We start from the raw sequence: 11,751 nt of genomic DNA, 5'->3' as shown, positions 1-11,751 counted from the left end.
GATATCCACCACCTAAACCTAACGTTTTACACTGTGTGCCCTAGCTTACTGGGGGTGAAGGGAACCTGGGCCTGGAGCGCTTAACTGTTTCTAGCTTCTTCCAAGTTAGAACGGCTGCCACGCGACGTGCGTGAGTGCTGCGGTGAGGAGGAGTGGACAGTACATTCGCTTTTCCGCAGGAGTCTGTTACTGGGTCCGTGGTTCCTGTTAGGCCAGATGAATAAGAGGCCAAGGTTTGGGTGTTAGGAGCCAGCTGTGCACTGGGAAGTCCTTGAAGGAGCAGAGTTCCTTGCAAGCTGCGTAGCTGTTTCGCTTTTTACTAAGATCCTGGCACTGACGATGCATTCCTGCTCTTCAGTTACACCAGGACCCCTTGGGGGACAGGTATGGAGAGAGTGATGCTTATGCTTTCGTTCTCATTTTTCACATTAAGGGAATGGAAACTACCCACAGATTAGTCTCACTCCTTTCTCAGGTTCAGGGGACAATTTGCAAGCCCGTTCATAACCCAGTTTTGACTAGAGAGGAATGTGTACACGTGACTAATGATTATACTTTTATTTCCAGCTTCTTAGAGATTACAGACAATTGTCAAGTGCCTTTAACTGTTCTTAATCAACCAATAAACAGCATTATGATTCTTAATAGTATACACAAAAGCCCTCTTTCACATTTGCCCCATCTAGATTACTTTTCTAAATGCTTATCCTGTAGCTTTACTTTCAGCCTCACGTTGTTCCTCCATCTGGATTGTCCTTTTCATAGTTAAACCTCTTACCTTTAAAGAGCCTGATATCTCTGTTTGCTTCTCAATGACCTCTGCGGTCACATGGGCTCCCCATGGGCTGCTCCAGCTCGCCTTTCTCTTCCCTCCTTGAGGCCGTCCCTTAGCGCCTCCCAAAATGCCTGCACGTGATTCTGGTTTCTTTCTGTTAAATATTCACATTATCATTATTTAGACTAAAGGAATAGAATTGTTTTCAGCTTGGAACAAAATAGGGCTGAAATCAGTTCTCTGAAAGATTGTTGTGTAGTGGAAGAAACATTTCAGTTCCACCTGAGGAAAAACTGTTGGGAAGTGTAGAAGGGAAACTTTATACAGAAATTTGATAACCACCTCTCATATTTTATAGAAAAAAACATAAATGCTAGCCGGCCTGCAGGGCCTTAAAATCTCTTCCGACCCCGAGTTGCCACAGTCTGGAGGTAAGGGGACAAAAGTGTTAAAGACATTTCACTCCCAGTAATAAGGGAAGCGAATGACATTGAGATTCAAGTTGTTTGTAGTTTGGAATTATTCTAATACAGATACCTGGCCCAACTGGAGGACAAAAGACAAGCGTTTCATTTGCCTACCAGCTCTGGCATCTCAGAATATGGAAACAGCCATGTGCTAGCCGGGCGCTGTCAATGAGGCAGTTCTATTCATTTCCATTAAAAAGCAACAGCTGTCATTTAAACTCCTAAATGCCCAAATCTAAAGGATCCACACTTACGTCTAAGATGTGATCATACTGCAACGGAATCATTTAGCAACCTTGCTGCGATACCCAGGAATCTGGTTTGTAATGAAAGCAGTGAAGGGAGGAGCTGGCAGGGCACTGGTGGGGTGGTACAGGGGACACTGCTTATATTCACAAGGCCATGTGGTCCACGCATAGCGAACAGCAACCAGGCTGTTGTGACAAGACTTGACATTCAGGGCCAGCGTCTGGGCGGAGAAAGTGTCCATGGGAGCTGGAAGCCACTTGCACTGATGGTCACTGCAACAGGAGATCTAACAGGAGAGTCATAAACAGGAACAGTTAGGTCAGGAGGATATGCCAAGAGGCGGGACTGCTCTTCAGACAGACTGAAAGAGGAGAAGCGGCCACTCGCAGCCACAGACACATTTCCTACAGTGACCAGAACAAACCTGAGTCCAGGCTGGGTCTGGCCAGCACAGCCACAGATCCATAGTAAAAGTTCACGTGCTAAAATAAATAGCTTAAATCCATGAGTAAAACATTAAATGACTGAGGGAGACAAGGCAGCGTAGTCATGAACCATTCAGGGAAGGCTCCCCTGAACAACCTTCCTGTGATCCTCCGGCCAAACAGCAAAGCAGGCAGGAATTTGGGTGAAGCGAGGCACTGCTGTGCTGCTCTCTGGCTCCCAAAGGAGCTGGGGAATGAAGAAGGGGCACAAAGGAACTTTGGATGGTAAGCTGTTCTCAAGTCAGAAAACAATCTATCTGGTGAAGGGAGCATAAAATACCCAGTTCCCAAGGTTCAGTTCTGTCCTGGTCCCAGCTAAGATTCCAGGTCCAGACAATGGGCAGGCTGCCAGCTGTTGACTAGAGAGGAGAACTCAGAACACAGAGGCTCCCTGGAGCTAGGATTCACCTAAAACCCAGCATGCAAAGAAGCTAGGTGGAGTAGGTGCTGAGGAAGCACCTGAGGCAGGTGGGTGCTCTGGTTAGGATTCCAGAGGAGGAACAGTCCTAGATGAACGCCTGTGTACAGTTTGTCTTCTACATTCTTTCATCCCCCCTCCAATGCCCTGTTTTCACTCACCGCCCGCCACAGCCTAACGACTTCGGGGCTCCCAAAGACACTCATATAAATGCTCCACCTGGGAATGCCTCCACCGCCAACCCCGACCTTAGAAGACTCCTAAAGAAGCTGTTTAATCAATAGCCCCAGCTCCACAGAGGAATGATCCTCACCAGGTATTAGAAGCGAGTACAGAGTTCCGTTACAGTAATTCATACTAAGTTGCAAATCACCAAGCTTCAACCTCTTAAAGGAGAGACTCAAAAGAAAATCAGAATTTAGGATAGTGTGACAAAGAAAAGATGTCTACGAGTGAGGGAAACATTCTGGAGCGAGGGTCCTTTCAATAGGTGTCCACACATAAAGCCACGGGCCCTTTCCCACGCAAAGATGGCTGCTCTGGGAGGGAAAACGCAAAAGGAGTATCATTTCAATGTGGGCACGTCTTCCCTTCCTTGGTGGTCCCATCAAAATTGCCTCTAAGTGAATGAATCAGTAGCTGCTTTTTTGTTGCTCTGAGATAAACTCAGCCCCTGACCAACCAAAACCTGCCTCGCAGTCATGTGATAATTAGAGGTGGGCCTTGGCGTGGAGGATATCACGCCCCCCCCAACCCCCCACAGGATGAACCCCTGCTGTTTCTGCAGTTCTCACCTCAAATATCTTGTTGTTGTGCCTCTGCACCTGGATTGGCTGGGAATATGTGAGGTTCAGCAGCCCCATGTCGCCCAGGAGTTCTATCTTCTGAGGCAGTGGTCCTTGAAAGGTCAACTTTGCCCCATAGGCCACGGCACGGGCCCCCAGGTGCAGCCTGTAGGCCACCGTCTGCTTATCTCGAGGGTGTGTGCTACAGGATAAAGAAGAGGTAGAGAACTTTGGGTTTGGGCTCAACAATAATCACATTTTTTAAAAAAGGAAATCTTATACAAAGCACCCCTTAAGAAGGTGAGAATAAAGTTGACTGAATCTAATAGCCAGTGATCTGTGGCGAGTCAGCCTAAGAGAAATGGTGAGTTGTAACCACAGATGGGGCTCTGGGCCTTCTACGGGTCGGAAACCTTGAAATAACCGAGGACTCGGAAGGAAAGAATAAAGGGAGAGAAGGAGGGAGGGAGGGCAGGTATTGGAACTAACCTAGGAGAGCTCTCGTAAGACTGCTGCAACCACTGAAAGTCCTGTGTTTCATCTGAATCAGCTGTTCATTACTTGGTCCCCTCTAGGTTTATTTGTTCATTCAATAAACATTCATTCATTCAAAACTAAATAAATATCCCTAGTGGTCCAGTGGTTAAGACTGCACTCCCAATGCAGGGGGCCCGGGTTTGATCCCTGGTCAGGGAACTAAGATCCCACATACTGCAGCTAAGCCCGCATGCTGCAACTACCGAGCCCACGCGTGCTCTAGAGCCCATGCACCACAACTAGAGAAGCCCGCGCGCTGCAACAAAGACCCAGCGCAGCTTAAATAAATAAATAAATAAATAAATAAATAAAATTAAGAAAGAAAGAAATGTTCATTCAGGCTCCTACTATAATCCGGACACTCTGTGTTGGGCTCCATTTCACACTGAAATCCCCTGGTATCCTACAGCTAGCGGGTGGTAATCATAGGGGCTGTTAACATCGGGGTAGTCATCCAGATAGTCCCCCTCTGAGTCCACGGCAGAATTCCATTTCCTGCTCTCGCTGAAGACAGGCATGGCCATGGGATTTGCTTTGGCCAGTGCAATGTGAGCAGAAGTGACTTACGTTGCTTTGGGTGGAAGCATTTAATTGCCAACCTGAAACCGTAGGTGCATGTGGAAGCACAGATCACCCTGGAGCCTCTGTCGCTCTGGATCTGTGAATGACGATGAGAGCAAAGCCTCTCTGTTGACCTTATTTGGACATGGAGTGTGAACACGAAATAAGGTTCCGTGGCATCAAGGCACTGGGATGGTGAGGGTTTTTGGTTACTGCAGCACATCCCACGTGAATGATTGATAAATCATGCTTCTAATGTCCAATCCTCAGGCCCCCTCACAAGTGAACATCAGAGTGAAGGCCACAGACAAAGAACATATATTATTGTTCAAACAAAGCCCAAGAAGCACCCACCTGCCAAAAGGCGAATTCCTATCACAGAGATCCACAGCTACAGCCATGAAAGTGTTGGGCATCCTTAGGTTAGGGACATAGCCAAAGTCTGCCGTTTGATGCCAACGGATCTCAGGAAGCCCATCATTTGGGGTTGCACCAGACAAATATGAAGATAACTAGAAAGTAGACATTGTGCATCAGCATTTTATTTCACCAGAAACCTATACTGCAATAAAGCTGAAAAAACATTAAACATTTTTAAAAAGAAAGCTACACTAGAGTCTTTCACAAGAAGACCCTGCTTCTGCTTCACTGACCCCCGTGCTCATCCAACACGTACTTACGGAGCCTCTCACCCTTGTGGCTGAACCTCTCATCCCCCTCGCCGCAATGAAACTCTGCCACCCCTCTCAGCAAGAGGTGGAGTCTATCTCTCCTCTCGCTGAACCTGTCTAAGCCTGTGATTTGCTCTGACAAACAGTGCAGCAGAGGTGATGGTGTGCAGCTTCTGAGGCTTTGCCTCAAGAGCCCTTGCCTTCAGATTTCATTTTCTTGGAACCCTGAGATGGCCATGTAACAAGTCCAGCTACCCTGCTGGAGAAATGTGGAGAGAGCAGCCTTGGAAACTGGAAGGTCATGAGGAGAGAGGTGTTAATATCCCAGCTGTCCCAGCTGAGGGGCCAATCATGTGAATTCTAGATCCTTCAGTTCAAACTGCAGCCACATGAGCAAGCCTGGCTGAAGTTACAGAGCAGAGATGAGCCACCCCAGCTGAGCCCTGCCTGCCTGGCCAACCCACGGAATCAGGAGCAAACACAGTGGCTGATGTGGTAAGCCCCGAACTTCTGAGGTAGCTTGTTACAAAGCAGTAGGTCCGTCACTGACAACTCTGTGTACAACACAGGGCAAAGCACTGTAGGGAAGCAGGGAGGAATCTGCCCTTGAGTGCGTGGCAGATTGCATCAAGGACCCCAGTTCTTCACACCTGCCAAGAGCCACACCCTCCTGCCATATGGCTCTGTGGTTTCTCCCACTAAGAGAAGGAGTACATTTCCCCACCACTTGATTCTTATTAAAATCTCTTATGCAAATTGGCTTTAACATATGAAATGATAAAAGGCGCTGAAGCTGCACAATGAAACGTCATGCAAACTAGAAAATGGCAAAAAAAAGATCCAGTACGTGACCCTACTTCTTCCCACACAACAGCCAGAAGAAGAGTGAAAGTGGAGCCATGTTCACCAACCAGCGCCATGATGAGGATCATGGCAACAAAGTCTAGGGTGAGTTACTAACCTGAAGCGCTGCGGGAGAAATGCTACCAACAGCCACTCAAGCCTAGGAAGTTGTCTCAAAATGGCAGTTTGCTGAGAATTGCTGCAGTAATTCTCCACTATTTCATCGGCTGCACTACTACACACTGGCCTCATGGGGGCACCAGCAGACTCCACACGCGCATGAAATTCCTGTTTTTCCTGAGATAAAGCAGGGCACTTGCTCAGTCTCCTGCAGTGATTAGTAGAAATACTAATCACTGCTAAAGAAAGCATATAATAGCCAAAGAATATAAAACTGGGCACATTTGGAGGACTTTACAATAGCATCTGCAGTCTGCAGTGTGTTCCACTGTTCCTCCAAAACCCTTTTTAAAAAGAACACTCCTAAAAAAAAAAAAAAAAAAAAAAAGCACACTCCTAGGGACTCCAGTGCCTCAACTCCGGCTCCTTTTTCTCTCTCCCCGGGCCTCCGCTCACCTCTCTACTCAGACACAGGTGTCTAGCCCTGCTCTCTCCACGGAGTTCGTGTCCTGCCTCTAACTGTGCTCTAGTTACTGCCACCACCGTTTCACACTCGGCCCTTCCATTAAGTCAATTCATCTTCCTTTACACAACAACTGTCCCTCCAGATTTTCTGACTTCTCTCATTAATAATAATAAACACTGACATTTTCTAGCTTGTGCCAGGCTTTACATGGACTAACTCATTTAATACTTAAAATAACAAAAAGGTTCAATATCTTGTTCGAAATCACATAGCTAAAGAAGCCAGAGCTGGGATTCGAATCCCCAGACCATGCTCTGAGCCATTATGTTGCCGAATTTACCATTTCCCTTTGAAGTTAAACATTTATATTTATATTTATATTCCCAGTTTTCCACAACCAACCAACCAACATACTGTTGATGATGATAAAGTTGACACCCAAGGCTAAGGGACTTCCACTAAACCACATGCACAAGTGCAAGGACCAGGTCTCTCTGCTTCATGGTATATTTCTAGTACCTCACACAGTTCGTGGCATGTAATAAGCATTTAAACATATTTTTGGCTTGAATCGGTTGAAGTCACATTCAAATCACCATGTGCACAGGCTGAGAGACAAAAAAATAGTTTCCACCAACAGTAATACAGAACTGGTGACAGGAGTTGCTATTTTGAAAATAATGAGCAGAATATTCTCATTCAAAGTCAAAACAAATGTTAGAAAGAAGAAAGAAAATGATTGTAAAGTAATTATAAGTGGAAAGAAGGTCTATAAAAATCTTTATCCAAAAAAAGGTACATGAAATGGGATGAGGTAGAGGAACAGGAGGATGGTGAGAGGAGAGCATCTGGGGGACACTCAGAGGCAGACGCCTGGAAGTAGGTGCGTCCAACTCAAACATTAAAGCCTATTTTGTGTTTATGCTGTGAGGTGGGCCTCGTTTTTTTGTTTGTTTGTTTTTGTTTTTGTTGTTTGGTTTTTGTTTTGCAGCACACGGGCCTCTCACTGTTGTGGCCTCTCCCGTTGTGGAGCACAGGCTCTGGACGCACAGGCTCAGCGGCCATGGCTCACGGGCCCAGCCGCTCCGCGGCATGTGGGATCTTCCCGGACTGGGGCATGAACCTGGGCCTCGTTTTTATAACACCTTACTTGTTTAATTCCTATGTCCCAGACAAGTCAGAACTACTACCCTGCTAAGACGTCTAGGTCTCGGAGGGGTCACGTGAACAGGTGAGGCAAGGCAATTATGAACTTGGTTAAATATGTTTATTCCTTTTAGACAAGGCTGAGAGCAGAATCTTTCTGACGAGGTACCACTAACTGAAAGTATGGTTTCTCTTGATATACTTTTTCATTTGTGTGTCGGGACATATTTAATGAGTGCCAACCAATTAGGTCGTACTGGGGCTATAAATGTGATCCAGGAAAATGTGGTCATGTGCACAAAGTACATACAAGTAAAAAGGGGAAGTGAAGGGTACTAAGCAGTCACCCATATGGGGACAGACTCTGGGTAGTCGCAGAAGGCTTCCTAACTGATATCCAGGCTAACGGATGATAAAAGTTAGGAATGTGTGGCAAAAAAAGATTATTCCAGGCAGAGAGCATGCGCAGTGGGCTGGGAGTGAGTGAAAGAGCGCGGTTCATTCTCAGAGGTGGGAGGGATAACAGCAAGTTCGGGAAGGTGTGGGGAGGTGGACACTGTCACACATGGTTGCTAAGAGTATAAATATACAAATTGATACATTTCCACAGAAAAATTTAAGGACATGTTCAAAGCCTTAAAAAGTGTGCAATTTAACCTAGTAATTTCATTTCTGGGAATTTATCTTATGGAAATAATTAAGCATGTGTGCAAGGATTTAGCTACAAGGAAAATAAACATGCCACTGCTTATAAAGGCAAAACGTTTAAAGCAACCTAAGAGCCTATCTATGGAAGACTAGTTAAATTACAATACAGCCACACTTCTGAACACCCTCCAATCGTTATAAATTGTGCTGAAGATTAAAATTTATTGGCATGAAAAATGTTCACAATATGACCTTAAGAGAAAAAGCGAGATATGATACAGTATTACGGTATGGATCCTATTTCAAAAATATATGAGCAGAAAAGGTCTGCTTATTTCTGGATTGTGGAATTATAAGTGTTTTTAGCTTCTTTTTTTTTTTTGCCTTTCTCTTTAATATTTCTTTAATGAACATGTAATGCTTTTTAATAAGAAGAAATATTGGTTACTTATTAACTTTTTTAAAGATGTAATTGTCCCATCAGTAAACTGAGAAGAATTAAGTTACATTCAGTTCTTGACCGGCAGGCAAGCTAGGAGGGCAAAAAAAGGAAGATGGATTCCCGGGAAGAGATCTCAACAGCACCTCCCCACACCAAAGCCCATGAACCCTCTTCCTCTCAGCACGTACCTGGACAAATCCAAATGGGAAGAAGCGCTCTGTCTGCCCCTGGGAGCCATCGTGGAAGGTTTGGCGCCAGTCTTCAATGAGTGCAGGGAACGTACAATTGTACAGGTCCCTGTTAAAGTTTACATTGGACTCCCCTAGAAACAGTCCAAATTGTGAGAAGAGTTTGGGGTAGATGCAAAGGCAGCCACACACTGCTCCCCAACCTCCATGCATGCCCTTAGGTAGCGGGCCTTCCTGCGGTCTCCCTGGACTGGCCTTGTGCTTGCTCTGGCCAATGGGGCATCAGCAAACACGATGCAAGCAGAGGCTTGAAAAGCAATTCAGCTCTGTGGTTTGTTCTCTCCTGATACACTTGGAACCCTGACACTGCCATGTAAACGATAAATTAAGTCTGAACTAGCTTTGCTGAAGGATGAGAGGCCACGTGAGAAGCAGGAGGCCCCGGCAGACAGACAGCCCCAGTCAACAGGCATGAGGGAGAGGCCAGGCTAGGTCATCCAGCCACCAGACAACCTGCCAGGTGGCCAAAGGCACGTAAGAGCTCCCGGCAGAAATCAGCCAAAGCAGCCCAGACAGAAAAACTACCCTGCTAACCCAGAGAATAGTGAGCTCGCTAACATTATTACTGTCGGAAGCCACTACGTTCTGGGGTGGTTTCTTGTGCAGCAACAGCTAACTGATACAATGGAAAACCAGCAAACTGAACACTCACCCTGGTACCATATCACCCCTTTCAGAGTCATATTACGGAGCGGATGGATCATGGCATTCCAGAGAACAGAGTATTCACTGGGACCAGTTTCAAGATCAGACGGCATGAACCTGAAATCAGTAAGACACACAAGTGTCAAGAGAGAGCCAATGACTGATCACATGACGATCCCTGAGCTGGGCATCTATCCAGCTTCACTCGGGGCAAGCTCCTGATGAAAGCAACACAGAGTTCAATTCAACCACTCTGTTTCCATGAAAACATGAGGACAGTCTCCAAATTTCACTCCAGGTTCTTCCCAGAATCACTGTCATCAGTCAGCTTTCTGTGAGTTCAGACGGGGCCACCCCGGTTTCCATCTAGTGATTAAGACCAGGGAGGAGGAGCGTTTTAATGAGTCTATTGCACAGGCAATAAGTTTATTTAACTAGTACTCAGTGGGTGGACACTGAGATTGCGTTAAGCTCTTTGCTTTTATAAGCAATGCCATGATTATCTTCCTTAGAGCTAAATCACTGCATATAGTCTTAATTATTTCCTTAAGATAAATTCCCAGAAATGAGATTGCCAGGTCAAAAGCGCACATTTTCTTAAGACTTTGAACATGTCCCTAAATTGTCTCTGTGCAATACTTGTATGAATTTACACTTGCAACAGCTGCATATGAGAATGGCCACTTCCCCTTGCTATTGTCCCTGCCATGTCCCCAGAGACCTGGGAAACCTGGCTTCAGATTCCTCCAACTCTACCGAAGGCAAGTCTTTCTGTTCCAAAACTGGATAACTTCACTCCACAACAGGCAGACCTTTACCCAAGATATACCAAGAGCTCAAGTCCATGCTCTTCCCAGAACTGATGGGACAAGGTCTGTGAAAGCAGTTCACATATTGTTCATCTCTGTTTTAACATTAGTGTCAAGATGTTATTAACCAGCCTTTTCTCTCCCTTCCCCCACCCCCAAATATTCTTCCTGATCCAGCCCTTCCTGAGCGTGCTTTCACCATCAGTCTTCTAATACACTTCTCTGATTACATGGGTACTTGTTCTTCCAAACTGTTGGACTGTGTTTATTCTCACAGGCAACACAGCACAGTGGTTAAGAGCACAGACATTGACACCAGACTTTATCATTTACTAGTCGTGTCCACAAGCAAGTCACTAAACCTCTCTCAGACTTAGTACCTTTTTCCATCATATGTTAATAGTATCCACTTCAAGACAGTGTTGTATTAAGTGAATTAATATATATAAAGTGCTTACAACAGTATCCAGCATTTAGAAAGCTTCTATTAAGTATTAGCTATCACTATTATTAAGGAAAAGGGTCATAATTACTTCCTGACGTATTCTCAGATGATTGTGGTGCTGATGACAGTGAAAATAATACCTGAATAAGTTACAAACATTTAATACATATTCGTACATTAGACACATTCTTGACTCCCCAAAGGAGACCATGATCTTTCTCTCTTACAAAATTTCCTGGCTGGCTTTCTCCCAGACCAGAGGACGCTTTCTTACCCTTGCCTTGGGACCCCACAGGCTTTCAGTGACCTTTCAGATGACCAGGCTTCAATGGGCGTCCCGGCCCACGAGGAGGAGATCAGCCCCACGGGATACCGCAGAGTGTCATGCAGGTAACGCCCAAAGAGCCAGCACACTGCTGACATGTACGTGAAATTGCCATGGCCCAAGTTTTCTGTTTGGAGAAACAGTTAAACAGTCACGGAAAAAGTAGATGGATAGGGACTGCAGCTCCTAGGTGAGTCTAGGTGAGAAGAATGGGTGTGGGTCAGGCCTTGCATTTCTTTCTGAGACTTTCCAAGAGTAGGATAAGATTGAGAGGCAGCTGTCTCACTAGCAGAAAGCCAAAGGCTCTCTGGCCAGGCAAGCAGGCATCCCCCTGCTTCCCCACCGTGTGTGGGGGGGAATCTAGGAAGATTAATACTCCTCTGCAATAGGTGAGGGGCAGAAAGGCTGCTGGCCCCCATTCCACCCTCACCTACGTGTTCCTCTTTCCCATCATCCATCCCCACTTAGCTCTGTGGAAGGGAACAAGCAAGCATGGGGCGATGTCGAGAAGAAAGGTATATTTTTTCTGGGTAGTTTTATACCCAATTTTATAGCTATGGTAATGAAAACAAGAACAAACAAGTGATGGGGAGTTTGGCCAAAAGGGAAAGTAACAGAAACCAAAACCAGTGTATGTTCAGCATCGGGACTTCCCCGGTGGTCCAG

At 45.8% G+C, this 11,751-nt stretch overlaps 1 protein-coding gene across 4 annotated transcripts in view; it reads right to left on the bottom strand.

The window, feature by feature from the left end:
• Positions 1-698: 698 nt before the first annotated feature.
• SIAE (sialic acid acetylesterase) overlaps positions 699-11,751 on the bottom strand; it is a 35,030-nt gene continuing 23,977 nt past the window's right edge. For all 4 annotated transcript variants that reach the window (XM_060017747.1, XM_060017749.1, XM_060017750.1 and 1 more), the window contains 6 exons: positions 11,035-11,212; positions 9,514-9,623; positions 8,802-8,935; positions 4,632-4,789; positions 3,189-3,381; positions 699-1,777 (listed from right to left, as the gene is read on the bottom strand). In XM_060017747.1, the coding sequence (XP_059873730.1) occupies positions 1,526-1,777; positions 3,189-3,381; positions 4,632-4,789; positions 8,802-8,935; positions 9,514-9,623; positions 11,035-11,212 (1,025 nt within the window). In that variant the 3' untranslated portion in view covers positions 699-1,525. The remainder of the gene's footprint in view (positions 1,778-3,188; positions 3,382-4,631; positions 4,790-8,801; positions 8,936-9,513; positions 9,624-11,034; positions 11,213-11,751) is intronic.

This window comes from Delphinus delphis, chromosome 8 (assembly GCF_949987515.2).
Source record: "Delphinus delphis chromosome 8, mDelDel1.2, whole genome shotgun sequence".
NCBI classification, from domain to species: domain Eukaryota; kingdom Metazoa; phylum Chordata; class Mammalia; order Artiodactyla; family Delphinidae; genus Delphinus; species Delphinus delphis.
The sequence above is the reverse complement of the archived record's forward strand: the minus strand, read 5'-3'. Positions and strand labels throughout refer to the sequence as shown.